Source organism: Saccopteryx leptura, chromosome 3 (genome assembly GCF_036850995.1).
Source record: "Saccopteryx leptura isolate mSacLep1 chromosome 3, mSacLep1_pri_phased_curated, whole genome shotgun sequence".
Taxonomy (NCBI): Eukaryota; Metazoa; Chordata; class Mammalia; order Chiroptera; family Emballonuridae; genus Saccopteryx; species Saccopteryx leptura.
In genome coordinates, this window is record NC_089505.1 from 251,438,844 (window position 1) to 251,457,339 (window position 18,496).

General features: G+C 40.1%; 1 protein-coding gene across 5 annotated transcripts in view; it reads right to left on the reverse strand.

The window, feature by feature from the left end:
- Positions 1–18,496, reverse strand: part of MEIS1 (Meis homeobox 1) — a 139,320-nt gene that overhangs the window by 101,722 nt on the left and 19,102 nt on the right. For all 5 annotated transcript variants that reach the window (XM_066378129.1, XM_066378127.1, XM_066378128.1 and 2 more), the window contains exon 7: positions 8,260–8,371. In XM_066378129.1, coding sequence (XP_066234226.1) covers positions 8,260–8,371 — 112 coding nt within the window. The remainder of the gene's footprint in view (positions 1–8,259; positions 8,372–18,496) is intronic.

Here is an 18,496-nt window from a genome sequence, read left to right on the forward strand (position 1 = left end):
GTCACTGGTATGTTGTGAAATAAATACACTCAGCTCCCTAAGAATACTCAGTACTTGGTGAATATTTCACTTACATATGCTTGATGTTCTTGGTAGGACACATAAAACTCCTGAGGGCAAATACTATGACCTACTTATTTTATAGCCTTCCACAGAGCACCTGCCATATATAAGTGCTTGATACATTTTTGATGACTTGACGAGAATGTATAAATTTACATTTCTCCACTTAAATACAACTCATAACAATATGTTGGCCCATCTGCAGAAGCGATTACAATTCTAGAATCTTTTTATCTCCTTAGGCTATATTAAATGGATGCTTCCCTAAAATTAACTTCCTCACTTCGGTCTTGCCAAGAATGACACCATGTAAAGAATCCACCACCTTGGACAATAGATTCTCTCCTGGTCTGTTTTCTTGGGTAGAAACTAAAACACACATTCAGCTGCGCCAGGCTTTGTGTAGTGGCCCTGGAATGCCTAGGAGGGCTGACCTGAAAAACAAGTTATTGCTTGTAGTTCAAAACCCCTGCAGAATTGAGAGAAGAAGGGAAGGTGAGAGAGAAGAGAAAAGAAAGGTCTTTGGTAGGCCCTGGCCGGGCATCTCAGTTGGATGGAGCATCATCCCAATATGCCAAGGTTGAAGGTTCAATATGCCAGTCAGGGTACAAATAAGAATCAACCAATGAATGCAGAAATAAGTGGAACAACAAATTGATTTCTCTCTCTCACTCTCTCCCTTCCTGCCCCCCATTCTCTCTCTTCCTCTCTCTCTAAAATCAATTTTTTAAAAAGGAAGGTCTTAGTTAGAAACTGAATTAAATAATTACACATTAAGATCTGAATTTCTAAACCTCAGATCACCATTTTTATTATTTATATAAGGCAATAAAATGCAGGCTATTAATATAAATGCAGAATATATTATTTTATATGTAATGCATTTTGGAAGAATACATTACAATTTTAGAAAGAAAACACTGAGCCTACAAAGCAGTAACTTCGGGTCCACTACAGTAGAAAATATATTCCACTCACTCTCAAAGGCTAACGCTGGTACAAATAGGGGAGCTTCCTCTAATTTACGCAAACTGAGTGAAACCGAAAGGAAGATACCTTTTACAAAAAGGTTTCTGTATCTTCTGACTGCAGAGCTAAATGATGAATTGCCATAATGTCATAATTCATCTCATTCTTTACCACTCCTTTTAAAATTTGAAACTATCACACAATTCTTGCGAGATCAATGTAATTAATCCTAAGAAAGTCAAGAGAACAGGTGTATGATTTCAGAAGTTCTACACGTCACCCCAGAATTGATGTTTCTTAAGAAACAACTACAACAGCAACACCAACAAAATTCTAATCCATCACACTCAACAAACTCCCAGTATCTGCACAGGTGACAACGACAATCGTCAGTAGCAAAGTCTACGTCACATACCGAGTCTACTGTAACAACGTTGCAAACCAATGGAAAAACAGAATTGTCTTTTTAAGTCCATATGTAACATGCATCATACCTTTTGAGTTTCAAAAATTAGAGTACAAAATTTTATAAAATACTCAGACCTTGAATTCATACAGTAAGTAAAAATGAGCAATCAACAGAAAATATAAGAAATGACCCTGTTGACTAATGCCCTGTCTTTTCCAGTCGAGGGCCAGACCTATTCAAACCCAATCACATGAGGATGGAATCAGAAAAGGTCAATCAAAGGCATGCTGAAACTCCAACTGTCTAGCTGACCTTCAGAGCTTGTGACAAATTGCTATCAGTCAATGTCAACTAATGACAGTAGCTCTTTGGCTAATCAATTGTTCTAAAAATGATCAAGAAAACTACTCACAGGACAGCTCATTTTCACATCAATGCCTGTGAAGTATGAAAAGCTCATTTTTTGAGTTTTTAATAAGCTCATAAGTAAAGCAGTTACTTGGTAACAGAGGTCACCTTACAGAAAAAAGACAGAACCTTTGTCTGCCTTTTACATATCCTTTTATTACCATATTATAGTAAAAATATGCCACGGATATGCCAGTGGGCTACATAATAAAGTAGGTAACACTTCATCCACTTTGGAGACAAACATTCCTGTGTTTAGAGGTAACTCTATTTGGGAGTAAATAATTTCAAATGCATTTTTCAGTTAAGACGAAAAATAATGACCTCAAGTTTACTAGAGATATAGCCTAATAGTGAGAAAATGCACTTTCTGTGAAAACACTTATAGCTAAGTTCAGGCCCCTAAACATACAGTTACTACCTTAAGGTGATGAAGTTATTTTTCTTTGTTTTAAGATAACCTGCTTTCATGATGCTAAAAGTCAAGCAAATGGAAAACAGAAAACAGTTATTCACATTTGATGAGTCAATAAGAGGAAAGGTGAATCTAGTACGGGGTGTTCCTGGAAAAACAATTCTCTGGCTATTCAACTAATGTCCACATGTTTGATAAGTTAATAATATGGACCTTTGATAACAGGAATTTGCAGAGTATAATAACTTCCCCTTTCTTTTTTTACACCTGACTTTTCCCATCAGGAAATCATTTTCCTATTCTGCCTGCCACTGGCATGCAAAGGCCACACTTTCATTTATACTGCAACATTAAGTGTAACTAAAGTAACGTACAGGAGCTGCAGTGGGCTGAAGGCTGAGGCCTGTGGTCACAATTGTATTTTCCCTTCCCTTTCTCGCCACTAGAAATGCATTATAATGTCACTAAAATATAAGAAGTTCCCTGAGAAGCACAAGAATTAAGACATCTGTATGCACAAAAATTGCTCATTTCAACTCACTCTGGCCAACAGACAAATAAAATGAAAAAATAATAATAATAACTCACCTACTGGTTAAACATTTTTCTTCATTTTCAGGATTCTCGGGTTATTCTAAACATTCTGCTTTTAAAAATCACTTGGGATTTTGAAAAAAAAGAAAGGAAACTGTTTCTAAACAAGCAGGGTTCACATTGTATGTTTTCATCTGAAAAACTGCAGATAACAGATTACATCCTAAACCTAAGTTGCTAAGGTAGTTTTTCAAATTAAAATATCTTCTATGGCCTCAACCACTCTCAAGTTGTCCATAGGAAAGAAATAAAGGAGGGAGGGCAACACTTAAGCCGAGCCATAATTGGAAGTATGTGAAAAATGAAGTGTCAGTTTGGTCAATAAAGGGCAAAGGTCAAGGGGAACTGCAGCCCAAACTCTGTGCGAAATGTGCTCATTAAGACATCCAATCAGAGCTCTCCTTCCCACCTATCCCATTATTCATCAGACAGCTGACTGTTTCAAATGCCCGGGGTTTGGGCTGTTATTACTTTTCTTCTTCATGTAAAAAGGCGAGCTGGTATATAAATCGTTGCTTAGTCATCTGGAACATAATGTGGCCCTTCCTCACCTCCCTCTCTCCTTGTTCCCCACCCCCTCCCACGAGCTCTGCCTGCAAGCTTCACAAGTCTGAAACAACTGCCTTGAGAGTCCCTTCAATAATAAATGGAATTGCCTTCTGCCTATAGGTTGCCTGAACTCATACAAAAGCTGGTGTGGAGGGGAACCGGGCAGTGGGAGGCATTGCAACTGTTGATACATTATTATAAAGAAGTAGCAGGGCTTTCAATTGTTCCTCTTTACAGAAACTCGCTGTTTTTGCCTTTTTCTTTTTTTAAAGAGGGAGCAAAGATACAATTGTTGATCTGAGTCCTACCCGCCCCCCCACAAAAAAATGAGCCTGTTCAAAAGTGGCCTTTCCAGGTTCCAGCGACCATGAAAGTCCTTTATGGTTGAAATGCTTTACATCAAATTTCAATGCAGCAGTAATACTTTTTCTTTATCCTTACAAAAAGAGGAAAGGGGGATGAGCTTTAAGTGGAAAGTATTCTGCCAGAAAAATGCCCTTACTTGTTTTCTGTGCTCCTATTCTCAATTCAATAAATCTGTGAATGAGTTTGAAATGGGATAGGCTCTTAATACATAATACAAATTAATCATATCAGTCATCATGCTCCTCTGTAAATATCTCAATCATCATTCTACTTAGCACACAAAACTAGGTTCTCCCTCACCAGCAGCACAAAAGCCCCCAGAGGCTAACGCTGATTCTGTCTGTTCAAAGTTCTGCCACCATCATGGAGCACAGTGCCAGGCCCAGTACAGACACTGGTGAAGGTGTCATACGATTGATAACAGAAAGAATGTCCACCAGGTGATCTGTTCTTCCATCCCTAGCCCCACAAAAGCACTTTAACACATAGGATACCATAGTTACAAGCTTGGGCTCTGGAGTCAAACTGTATAGGTTCAAGTTCTAACTCTACCACCAATCAGAATGTGAACTTTGGGCAAGGCTCCTAGCCTCCCTGAACTTCTGGGGGCTCCTTTACCAAGTGAGAGATGGAAATGCACTGTCCGCCCTCAATAGATTATTTTATTGTTATCTATAGTCATCTCTCTTGGCTTTGAACCAAAAAGGGGGAAGTGTCCAAACTCAGAATGTGGTCAGTCATATGTAAAGCTGCCTAACGAGCTGTAGAATGGCTGCCCTCCAGCGAAGGAACACCAAAAGGCACCAGATTTGCTTGGTGTTCTCCCAGCCCAAACCACACGATTCCTAGAGCAGGCCTGGCTTATGGTCAGTAGGGCAGCTGTGCACAGCAGGGTAGAAAAGAGACATGAAGGAACCACGTATCTGCCAACGTCCACCTCAGCTTGTAAGGGAGGGTCCTGAACACACCTCATCCTAAACCGATGAAAAAGCCAAGAGTCCAAGCCCCCAGGACCGACTCTTACAGTCACTCGACAATATTTCTGAGCTACACTTTTTTTTCTTTTCTGAAATGGGCAAATACCAAATAATTGACAGGAATAAAAAGAAAGGATTCCGTCACATGTCTCTGGAAGTGCTTTGAGGAAGTTAAAGAGTAGACAAAATCAATGCCGTGGCAACAGCAACAGAACCCTTTACCAAATACGCTTGCTAGGCCTTCCTTTTCTGCGCCAATTTAAAGGAGCCTCACTTACTAAAGAACCAATTTCTTGCGAGGGGCCACAAGTATTAATAGCCAAGGAAAGCAGATGCCACGAGAAAGAGTTGTGTGATAAATAATTTTATTTGGGGGAAAGATTTAGCATGCAAACCATGAATAAACATTAAATCCCTGAAGAAAAATAATATTATTTTGGTATTTTCTTAATTACCTGTCTGACATGTACTCTCTTTAGAATATCCAAGACTCAATTTTGTATATTTTTTTATGCCGAGGTAAAAATTTTACTGAAACTATTCCATCAGTCACAACTGCCACTACGTGGGCAAATTATCAGGCGCTCGAAATCCCCCAAATTGCTGAAATGCTAACTAGAAATTGTTACTGTATTTTGAAATCTGTCAAACCTTATGAATTTCCTGGATGACTTATTTTATTTTATTTACTTTGAAAGTCCGAAGGAACAGGACTCGGTTGAGATATATAGCCTGTTATATGCCTACACTGTGCGGCAGATAAGGCTATTTAACAGAGGACTGAAGCCTAAGGGATTTCTTTTTTTTCATACCACAGGTGCCATAATGAAGTGGTGAAAATTGAAAAGGAATGAGGAAAAAAGAAATGCAGTACAAATAATAGAGTAGAGAAAGTTTTAAAATATGTATTACTCCTGTCTGTAGGGGAAACACCTCTTTGGATATGTTCTTGACAGATTGAGTTATTTCTGTCTATTGGGTATGTATAAAGACATATTTATGGATTTATAAATCTTTTGAAGAGGGCTGTTATTTACCCAGTTGACTAAAATGGACTCAAACTGTGTAAATAACTATTTAGGACATGCACTACGGGCCAAATGCTGGCATGGCGCACACATCCCTGTCTGCCAGAAAAGGCAGACAGGGAAAACACGGACAAGCCACTGTGCAGAGTTAATCCGCAAGCTGCACAAGGTCCCAGCTCCACAGGTCTCGGGGATGAAAAAGAGATTTAGAAGGGTCCTGGTTGGCATGGAAATGCACAGAAGTTGTTGCAGCAACACTTCTAGGCGTCATTCTGCATTTAGCAAGGAATAAATCACACTGCCAAAGACAACCCACAGGGAAGACTTAAGGTAGGGACTCCTGACACCTGTATTATCAAGCTGGTGCAGGGGAGGAAGGGGGAAATCCGGACAGAAGGTTTCTATTCAATTAGGGTGGATGTAACTGACTTTGATTCTTTGGTGGAGAGCCGGGGAAAAAGGGCATGAAGACAAGAATCATATATAAACAATTAGGAAACCGAAAGTTTTGATCTGACACCGCAATGGGACCTCAACAGATCCTTCAGCTCCCCCATAACCGTTCTCTCTCATCTGTAAAGTGGGGCTGGACCTGCTTTATCTGCCACCCAAGATTGTTTTAGAAAGGGTCAGCTGAGATCATTCAACTGAGATAATTTATGTAAAAATGCTTAAAAAAAAAAACTAGGTGGTAGTCTTTTATGAAAAAATACAAAGAGAAACAATGTAAGTGGAAAGCTCTAGTAATGTCAAGGATCCATGGCTCATGGTCACAATCAAATCCATGATCAGACTGGCCTTTGGAGAAGGCTTATTGAAGGAAAAAGGAAACATGCAGAATTCCTAATTCCCTGTTAAGACATGTCAGAGGGGAAGAACTGGGATGGGGCATTTGCCCTCTGAAAATCCTTTGATCAGATTACATTTAAGAAAACTTAATATGTTCTAACTTTAAACTCACATACATGTTAGCTGTTCACAAGCCTTCAAAGGCTGCAGCCCTAATGCATGCCTGCTCCTGGATGATACATCTTTTGAAAAGCCAGAAATGGAAAAGAAAAAGAAACAGACAAAAGGCTGGGCTATGACCCCATGTAGCAATTTTGGAGTATGGAAGAAAGAATTGAGATTCCATTTACACCTTTCTGAAAACTCACGGTGCAAGATGAATTCCGAAAGTAGGGCTTTCTATGGAAAGTGCTGACCTCACCTTAAACTACAGCTCTGTGAGCGGCGGCACCACAACGTATACATACACACACCTGAAAGAAAAAAGGCCCTGTGGATTTCTGCTGCATATCATTTCCCAGTAAAAGTCAGAGAGCATGGGTTACCTCTTTCTGTCTCAGCTCTGAACCAGTTTACTGTTCCAGGCTCCATTTTTACTAGACTAATAGTTGTGAAGTCAGCAACTTTGCTTTGAACAATAAAATGTCTCAAATGCTTAAAATTCTATGCGTAGAAGTTACTCCCAGGCCAAACAGCATACATATGTCTAAGAATATTTAACTTCGATGTTTGTCTTTTCAAATGAATCCTGTTAAATTCACTGTTCTAATTGGTAGAGACCATTTAAATTAGAAAACAAAATTCCTTTATTGTTTAACATCACTCCTATGAAACATGATCATCAAATCACCAGATTTGAAGGTATGTGCCTACTGTGGGCTCACAGTCAACTTCAACAAAGCTGCCTTTTAGATTCAGATAGAGAATACTCTTTTAAACTTTGGTTGCATTAATTGAACACAAAAGCCACTGTAGTTGGTCTCATCAAAAGCAGCATGAGACATCTGAATAACTCGTCACCTTTCTGCTAAAGATTAACTTCATGCTTAAACTTTATTTTCTACTAGTTATGGTCGAATGTGTATATCCTTGGACACTCAAATACACACACAGGTATGTGTATTCAAAGAACAACACAAATCAAATTGGTCTGGTTTCTTTCCTTTTCTCCCTACCTCCCTTTAGCCTAACCTTGCAATAAAGTCAAGCACTGAAGATATTTGCATATGTAAATTCAGAAAATGGTTTCAACCTTGTGGAGAGGGACATGACACAGGTTGCTGAAAGGCCCACTGCCCCCTAAGCATCTTAAGACACTGTTAACTTGGAATCCTAGTGGGTGTTCCTTTGTGAGCTCTTGAAAAGCCTCTAAGGGCAAGTAATAGGAATACTTTTTATTTGTATGGCACAGTATTAGTAGAATACTGTTGGTGCACATTTCAACTTTTACTTCTCTAATCTTGCCCACAGCCGATTCACTGATCCCATTTTATGGAGGTGGCCTGGTGACAGACAGACAGTGAGGTAGCCGGAATGGCACAGAAGAAAAAAGGATGAGCTGATTCTCATATAATGTGGGGTTTACGTTCTGGGGAAAATGTATAAACAGTCACTTACTAGACAATTCTGATCTCTTCAACTCTTAAAAATGAAACAAATAACAGAGGAGAATAATGAGAACACTTCTCCTACCTTGCTCACTGCTGTTATCCCCACTGTGTGATGTGTGGCCACCGCTGGAAGGGCCCGGGGTTCCTCCTGAACGGGTGGATGCCGTGTCATCGTGATCTCTGTTCCAAGAGGGCTGTGGGGACACAAAGCAGAAATCCAAATACAGCGGTCTATTCACACTGGTCCAGTAGGATCCCACCGCCTAATGGCAGAGCAATGGACAACCCGGCCGTCTTCCCCACCCCCCTTCACAAACGGTGCCAGCTCAGAGCTACACTGGCCCATTTAAAATTTGCCAATTTCTGCTTCTAAGCTGAAATAATATGTACAAATAGTTATTCTGTAAGTAATTGCATGCTTTATTACCAAGGAAAACAAAAACATTCCGAGCTAAGAAGGGGGAAAAAAAATGCTGCCACTTGATCCTGACTATTTTTAACATCAACCAACCCTCTGGCACAACAGCCTGCTACTCTGAAAACGCAAAATGAGAGTGGTGGTCTCTAACACTGCGGTCTGTGGAGGCCTCTGATTCATCCTAGAAGACAAACATGGCAGAGCTTTTAAGGCCTCACAATTAGGCCAGGGTCCATAATAGCTAGTATGTGTCAGCTGTTTGCCGTATGGTACATGGCAAATGGACCAGGCACAAGGACAAAAGAAGAAATGAGAATAACAATAGATTCACATGGACTGTGTACACTCAGCCCCATGCCGAGCCTTCATGTACTATTGAACGGAAAACAGATGTTGCTTCTTATCACTGGGTGCATTTGAAAGTAACATTCAGATAGGAAAAATTGGCTGTAAATTAAATTCTTGGGGAAAACAATCATGGTGACACTTCTCCCAAATCTCCCTTTATCACCAGAAAAGATTTTAATTAGCTTTTAGTGCTAGCTTTCAAAAACAGCCTCATGAGTCACTGGTCATCTGCACAGTAGGAATGATGCAAAATAGAAAGCCAGTTCTTGGCTTTGTCTTCAAGGAAGTGATATTTGTCTTCCAGATGATTAGTGGGGAAAGAGGGTGATCTTGGATGTAAAGTATGTCTACATCATTTCAGTCACTGAACGTCAGTGGGTCACGACTGTGTCATAAGTAGGAAAGTTTAACGGCCCTCCCAGCATTTAAAATATGCCTAGCAAAATCAAAGCACTCTTTGCTTATTTCTTGAAAAGTGTTTCCATATCCCAGAGTAGATAAGAAGGGCTGAAGAGATCAAAATGTTTCAGACAGCCAGGGAGAGAAAAGTAAGGATCCCACCAAAGAGACATACTCTATAAGAATCAAAGGAAAAGACCGTCCCTGAAAAGGATGCTTGCCTGCCACCTCCTCTATAATCTCGGCAAGAAGATTAACACAGCCTGGAAAATGAAATAAAGTCACAGAAAGATTCGCCTCTTGTATGCTGGACTCAGCCATTATGCTTATTCGCAAAAACAGTGCTAATTGATCTGCTGACGCTATGATGGAAAGATATGTGAACTGTGAAAGAAGTGCTTTCGACAAACACGCATTCTGCAGCATACCAGAAGAATGCTGTAAGACGTAATCTGGAACACATGCTCAGAATGCAAACAGTTAATGCATAAATTTTCAGTTTGTACAACTGCAGCTCTAAAAGGGGGACTTGTTTATTCAGAGCTCTGCAGAAAGAATGGTACAGCACCCAGGGGACAGACAATGCCAGGCACAAAACCCCGGTGCCTCGACATGTAAAAGGATGTTTTTCTATGTGCTACAAATCCCACTTGAAAATATAATTAGAAGGAGAAATGGCAAACTATTGCATTAACTGTAATTGAACAAAAGACCAGCAAGGCATGTGGGAGGCTGCAAGAACCCGTGGGAGTTTCAGGATGCACGGGATCCTGCGAATGACATCTCCTGGGCACTCTCATTTTATTTATGTTGTCCCTCACTACTATTGTTGACTGGTGATCTGACTTGTAATTAATAGAAAAGCTAGTGATAACAAGCGAAAATACAGAGCCATGGACTAACCTCATCAGAAGCTTGTTTGTTAATCTGATTAAGACTAGGACTCTAGAAAGGTGACTTAGAACCAAAGAATTATTCCAAGCTATACAGAAAACTGTCCTCCTTTATGCTACAACAGACCTGATAAATTCACTATCTTTTAATGAGCTCCGCTGATTTATTCAGCTCTGCTCTGCTCCCTCCCCCACTTTTCTACTGTGCAGGATGTAGATTAATTCAATGCTTAATTGTTTAGTAAATTCAATTTTCCACATTCTATTCTGCATAGCTTTAGCTAAGGTTCTTAAATCTTCAGCAGTGAGCCCTGAGCCCAGTGTTTGTGATCTGTGCCTACCTTTTTTCATCACCATTTTTCTTCATCCACCACTTAATTCACCATGAAAAGATTTTCCTTGCTGGAAATTCTGATTCCGCTATGATCTGTGAGGCATTCCGATTCATTGCATTTTCATTGTGTTGGGTCTTAGATGCCGGGCTCCTCTTTTCTCACAGTTATCCCCACATTATACAGGCATTCATGCAAGAAATGTTGGATTCCACCTCAGTTTATCCAAATTTTGTGCAACCTATATGTTTAAATTTATGTGTTCACCAAAGGTAGGAGCCAATATTTTCCACCTAATATCATTCTTCTCACAGCTCTGCTCTTCTAGAAAGGCCTGTGAATACTGAATGCACTTTCTCTGAAATGAAATCTAACTTTTGTGGTCCCCTCTTGAATTAGCATTTTGGGTATTAGCATTTCAAGAATGCTGTCGTCATACGAAGCTGAGCATTAAGAGAATCCACAAAGTTACCAAAACAGAACAAGAATTATGTTTATTTCAGTTCATTAAGCATGATTAAAGTCTAAGGATCAGAAATAGCTCATGAACTCTTCGAGTATAAATATGTAAGACAGCCCTAATCAGAAAGAACTCCCCTAAAACCCACCCACTAGAGAATCTCAGTTACAACAACACATTTCTGTGACTGTATGTGGTTACACCAAACAGCATTCTTATTTTTAAAATAAAATATGTGCATTTGATTATGTACATATATCTGTGATGTTGTGAGTTGCTTGGGGCCACTTGCAAAATAAGTCTGACAGAATAAAATCAATGATGCATTGCATTAGATGTATAGCAAACCTTAGTCATTGTTCTAAATTAAGTCCCAAAGAGGCTTTTTTTCTTCAACGCATATAATCTCTGAGTAAGCAAGGTCTATCTTCTCATCTACTGAAAATCCATTAAGAGGTCCTAATTTGAAGTCCACGGACCACAGGGGATTTCAGGGGAGTCTTGTTTTAACTATAATTGTGTTTATGTATGTACTTGCATTTCCCTTCCCCACGGGGATAGTGCCCATAACTTTTCATCAGATTCTCAAAGCAGTATGTGATCCTTTGAGATTTTGAGAACCACTTTTCCATGAGGTGTTGTTCACCAGGCTAGATGAAAAAAACAGGGCTAGAAAGATGTTTGAGATCTTGGCTTCTACACTCTTCACTTGACACTAAGAGCCAATCCTCAAGAATGTTTGACAATCAAGATTTTTAAAATGAGGATAAGCTAAAATTCATTGAGTGGTATCATTATTTTTTTAATTGATAAGGCAACCGTACTGGTATCTGGTTTTGAAATAGAAGCAATAACCTCTTTGGCTACAGGCTCCTCCAGGACCAGGCTAGTATCTGGATCTTCCCTGTCTTGTTCTTTTCTAGCTCAGCACAGTGTAGGGCGCATGCTCAGCACTCCATCAATGCTCACTGTGCCACACTGAATCATTCATTAGTTACTGATCCACCAATATTCAGACAGACAAACCACAACTTCTCAAGCTATCCTTCCTTCTGAATGGAGCTATCCATTGGTGGCTTTTCTTCTTCTTCTTTCCTGCATGATATTTTTTTCATCTGTGTCTTAATTTTGGATATACTTTGGGTCTTCATATCACTTTTTGTGTTTCCCTTAGACCATTTTTCACTATCGTGATATGAGTTATCATCCATATGCTACAAAATTATATCTCTGGATCTCTTCTTTGGTCTGTGGACTTGTATGGACCACTCCTGCTAAACCATCTGCATAAAAAGATTTCCATCTCACTCAACATGTCCAAAGCTAGACTCTTCCCACCAAACCTTTTATGTATTCCTGTATTTTCTTGATTCTAGTAGGTATAAACATCACTCATCAATGGTATGAATTCCAGAACCACGTGGGACACATTCATCCCCCCCTTCTCTATCACTCTATCTCTCCCCACCCCAATCCAATCAGGTATCAAGTCTTGCCCATTTTTTCCCCTAAATAGTTCTCAAATACATTCCTTATTGTTCATCTTAGTGATTGCTTTTCTTGTTAAGGCCCTCCCAGCTTTAAAGAATTCAAGTCAAATGTCTCCTCAGCCTTAAAAGAGCTCAATTCCACTAGAATATAAACTTCATGAGGACAGGAACAGGTGTCAATGTTGCTCGACATTTCATCCTGTGTATCAAGCACAGTGCCCAATGTGTGTCTGGTATTCATTCAACGTGTGTCTGTTGAATAAACTAACAGCTCCCTACTGCCTATAGAATATAGTCTAGGGGTCCTTCACCTCATACTCAAAGCCCTTAATAGTCCAAGCCCTGGGGACTATTCCTCTCCTTGTTCCTCTTCCCCAGAATGTGATTTCTGGCAAGTATGTTCTGCTTGTCCATTTGGGCCCATCTTTATCCTTCTTGCCTGGAATGACCTTCTTTGCCTGGCCTGGTCCCTCATTACCTCCTACTTGCTAATTAAGTCACAGTTCAGCTATCACCTCCCCCGCAATGCCTCCCTGATCTATACACACACACACACTTCCCCCAGGATGAGTGAGGCTCCCCTCCCGAGAGCACTTAGAATACACCTCTAACCATTTATTTGACTCTCATATTGTTGTGTGATGACCTGTGGTGCCTGTCTACAGTTCTGCACTATGAATGTTCTAAAGTCCAGGACTATATTTTAGCCACCCTTTCACCATTCATCCCAGGACAATGTCTATACCACATTAGATACAAATATGGTTTTGAATAAATAAGTGAGTAACTTAAGTGATATATAGACAATCTCTGTGTTAAATTGTCACCTGATGCTGTGATCTCCTGTATTAAGCATCATAAAACATCTAAAAATATTTGCATGATTTAGAAACATATCACAAACTTGCAATCACATAAACACATGCCACTATAAAAATATATTAATACTCAGTTGCAGTATAACACAGTCAAAAGATAGGAAACTGAAAACTACACATATGCCAGTTTGAAATCTGACTACATCACTTATATAGTCTTAGACAAGTCACAACCTCCCTAACTCTTAATGTCCCTAATCCATAAATGGGGATAAAAAAAACACTCCTCTGCAGGCATAACATATAAATTTCCAGACATGCGGCAAGTACTCAATAAATGACAGCTACTATAGTTTTTAATTTAACAACATAGTCAACCCTGAAATATCTACATACAGGTGTATTCGGTTTACAGACCTTCTGGAAAGAATGGTAAACCCAAGCGGGCTCAGTGTACAGCCTGGCATGCCCTGGGCTATCTCCCAGCTGGTGTGTGCTCAGGGAATGCAAACTGATCTTATTTTCACCCTCAGATAACATGATTTTACAGGTGGCTTGCTCCTCCCCACCCCATCAAGTTTAATTTGATCCCTAATATTTATAAATCACCTTACAGTATACAAAGCACTTTGACATATCTTCTCACTTGGTCATTTGTCAATTTGTCACATCAATATACCAGGATCTTTTTATTCTAGGCCAGAAATTGTGGGGTTCTTTTCTTCAATTTTTCTACATTCCCTGTCCCATTCAGAAAGATGGATAAACAAGACTCTGATGACCTTGACTCTAAAGAGGTCAGCTAGCATCTATGTAAAAACTGAGCAGATATAATCACAGTGTTCAAACTTTAAATCTAGTGGACACCTCACAATAGGCAGCATTCTCTTTGGGGAAGTACGTTGGTGTTTTCAAACCACCAGAGTCTTCTCAGTAAATGATCTCTGACAGCCTGAAGGAGCTGGCATAGCTGCAAAAGGGAAAGGTTTTGGCCCTCCAGACTGGGGAGTGGTCGGTCCATGTGGGGGAGGCACCCATGTGTGTGCCACTCCTGCACACACACACTCACATTCCCACATCTGCATGTGTACACACACACACACACACACACACACACACACACGTCTACGCCTGTTCAGGAAGCACAGCAGACAGGATCCCCGAATGCCATCATTCTACACTGCCAGGGTAGTCACATCTTCTTAGGCCCCCTCCCTGAGACATTTTCACCTCTGTCTAAACAATGTCTCTTAGGATCCTTAAAGGCACAGAACTTCCCCAGCTATGATTCCCGACATGTCTCTCAATCAATGATGCCTTTTGAGAAAAAGGGACCAGGGAGACCCTCATGCGAAGGTGAGAAGAGAAGGCGTCCAGGCACTACCATGCACTTGAAGTTGAAAAATGGGAGACTCTGAGATTTTTTATTTTTTTAATGAAGATTGAAAGTCATTCTGACACTCCTATTTGAAAATTTTCGTGCATCCCCGCCCCATTTGAACCTGCTTGATAACCAGGGCAAGCCGTACAAGCAGTCAACTCACTCAACAACCAAATAGCACCTACAATTTGCTAGAGCCCTTGGTAAAGCCTGCTTCTCTCAAAACATACTCCCCTCAGGCTATATCTACCCAACTTCAAATTCAAACAATTCAGCAAAAAAAAAAAAAAAAAAAAAAATCAAATTCTTTATATGGATTTAAAAAAAAAATCCCTGGAAATTATTAAGCAAAATTCATCTAACCATGACAAGTTTGAGCAGGCTGCTTTGTTTTACCATAGAACTGCCCTCTTACCTTTTAAGCTTTCCGATGTTTTTAAATATCAGAAGCTCACAGATTATGTGCACACCTGCTATGGAGTCAGGGGTTACATTAAAATGTGCTTGGGAATGGACTGAAGGTGTAAACTTTTCTGAGTCCACACTCTGTCCTGCTGACTAATAGAAAAAGTGTATGAAGGTGACTGCTGTGCTGGGCAAAGCTGGTGGGGGCCTGAGGCAGTCCCTGGTGGTGGCCCACGGGTGCCTTTCCCGGGAGGGCCATTTGTTAAAAGGTTATCTCCCTTGCACACTTCTTCCGACTTTCTCCATCCTGTCTCTTCCTTTCTCTCATTTCCTTCCCTGTCCCTGCCCTCACAACCTTGCCTTTGCCGATCTTCCAGACCTGCCAGGGTTCTTGCTGAGCCCCTTTTTAATGCTGCAACAAAGTGTGCTTATTTTCCCCATTTAACAGAGGCCTGCAGGGTAATTCTGGTGACTCGGGGCAGATGGTAAGTTAGTGGTAAGACAATGGAAACCCAGCACCGCCCCCCCCCCCCCAGGATCTGCGGCTCTCACTAAGACACCACACATCCTCTTCTCCCCGTTCCAGCCTGACCATCTTTGCCACTGTGGACTTTTAATGGAGTGACACATCTCCATGATTATCCAATTATCCCTTAGTGATGGTGCTCACTGCATTGGGCCAGCCAGTATATTTACAAACAACCTAAGTGTACCTAGTTCTGCATCCAACAAGGTAGACTTCTAAAACCTTAATGACTTACAATGACGATGTATTGCTTTAAATACCCACACACGAACACACACTCATACATATGCAGATACAGATGATCAACGATAATAGTCGCGGGTAGTGTGTGGAGGCAGACAGCAGCCGTTAAATTGAGTTCTATATTTCCCAGTTCTCACATACCACAAATAAAACCTACAAAAATGATAATTTTCCAAACATTGAATTCTCTATCTCTGTGTAATGAGGCATGTAGAGAGGAGGAGGAGAATTTTTGTGAGTTTTTTTGTGTATGGCTTTTTTTTTTTTGCCTTTGGTGAAAATTCTCCAAGGAGTAATTTCATCTTTAAATGAAAAGTTTTGTATCAGGTGATTGCATGAGCTTTGGGAATCACTGAAGCCTCAGGTTCAGACAGGGGGAGAGGCACAAGACTCACACCACACTCGCCCACGCCCACACAGCGATATATACCACCATGTGCGGAGGACTCAGGCAAAGAATATGGAAAAAACTAATTTTAAAGGTACATTGTAATGATATGTAGAACAGCTTGGCAGTCAACTTCCTTTTTTAAACCCACTCACCCTTAGCCTGACCAGGCGGTGGCGCAGTGGGTAGAGCGTTGGACTGGGACGCGAGGACCCAGGTTCGAAACCCCAAGGTCGCCGGCTTGAGCGAGGGCTCATCTGGTTTGAGCAGAGCTCACCAGCTTGGGCCCAAGGTCACTGGCTTGAGCAAGGGATCACTTGGTCTGCTGTAGCCCCCGGGTCAAGGTACATATGAGGAAGCAATCAATGAGAAACTAAGGTGCTGCAACGAAGAATTGGTATTTCTCATCTCTCTCCCTTCTGGTCTGTCTGTTCCTCTCTGTCCCTCACTCTGTCTCTCTCTGTCTCTGTCACACACACACACACACACACACAAATAATAAATAAATAAATAAATAAATAAATAAATAAATAAATAAATAAACTCACCCGCCCTTAAACACTTTGCTCTCTGCACATGACCTCTGACCATGCCTAGTTCTCCTCCAGGCCTGGTGGCTGTGGCCAACAGTGAGGTCAGGGATTTCAGGCAGCTCAAGCTCAGCACCAGGGGTCACTCTCCCAATGCTCCTTACAATTTTACTTTCCCACAGTTTGATATCTTTTAGGTCTCAACTCTGACACTCTTGGGTCATCACTAAGCTGCATGGTTAAATTCATGCATCCACAAAATTAAAAATGAATCAATAATGCTAAGCAAAATTCTGCAGATGTGAAAGCACCACCTAAAATAACCCAACAACTTTCCATATGAAACCCACACAGCACTGACATATTCCGCCCAATTCTTTACATTGAGAATTAATGCCAACACTATCCCAATGTGACCACACTGTGGTAATTCCCAACTGGAGTAGGTTCCTCCAGACACATTACAAGGGAGATTGGTTACAACCAAAGGGAAAGTGCTACCAAGAACTGACAACTAGTTTTACCAAAAAATCTCAAAACCAGAAAGTAGATGAGTAATTCACAAATTATTCAAGGGCACTAAATGCTCATATTCAACTAAGCAGTTTGTTGTGGAAGAAAAGCTCATGAACAGAAGGGAAGATAAAGCCTCATTACACTAGAAATCTTAGTCAAAGTACTCTTTTATGTTTTAATAACATTTCCTTTTCCTATGCCACTGTATTATGGCTGGCATGCTATTAGTAAAAATAAACTCCTATATTAAATTATTTTAATGACTCCATGTGCTTCCACTCTTGAAATCAAACCTGTAAATGCAGTTCAAAGTTGAATGTTTAAATTCCTTTTTTAAATCCCTCTAGTCCAACTGGCACTACTATATTTCCAAATATTTGTACCTAAGAATTTCAAACCCTACTCTTCATTTATCTAAGAGTATTTTCTATCATTCAGAGTATTTTCTATCATTTCTATTAGAAGTGGCAGAATAATCTTTAAATTATGCCAATATACCTGGAGTTATAAAATCCCTTTTATAAGATTGCTTGCTTCCCAATGTTTTGTTTTACATTTGTAACAGTATTCAGTGCTCCTCATTTTGCAAACAAATTAAGATAAAATAAACTTAAAAGTGTCTTATATAAAACACTTCAAACCACACGTTTTCTAGGCAAGCATCCTAGCAAAAAGAACATCCGATAAGGTAGAAAACATTGTATCCTGAGTACAAGTAGATAATAAGACCTCATGAGCATCTGGATCTTAGCCAGGTTGCATTTGTACTCAGAAATGTGGAAAAAAGTACTCAGCACAAGATCTGCACATAACTTTATTTGAAATTGAACTTAAGAGTGAATCTGTAGTAATTTACTGTGCTGTCTCAGCAACACCACTGAGGAGCTGGTCCCTTTTGACACACTACAATAAAATCAGAATAATAGGGGCACCCCCCCCTTAATAAAAATTAAAATATTTTTCTTAAGCTCTATCTATGCTAAAAAAGCAGTCTATTAAAAAACATCCATTAACAACTATCCAATCTTCCTTCCTCAAGTCAAATTCATGTTGTTGATGGTTGGGCAGAATACAAGAAGATAAAAGATTATTTAATATACTGTACTGTTTATTTAGGGTTTACTATTTTAAAAGCATTATATGAATTCTTACTTAATTCTGACAAGTAACTC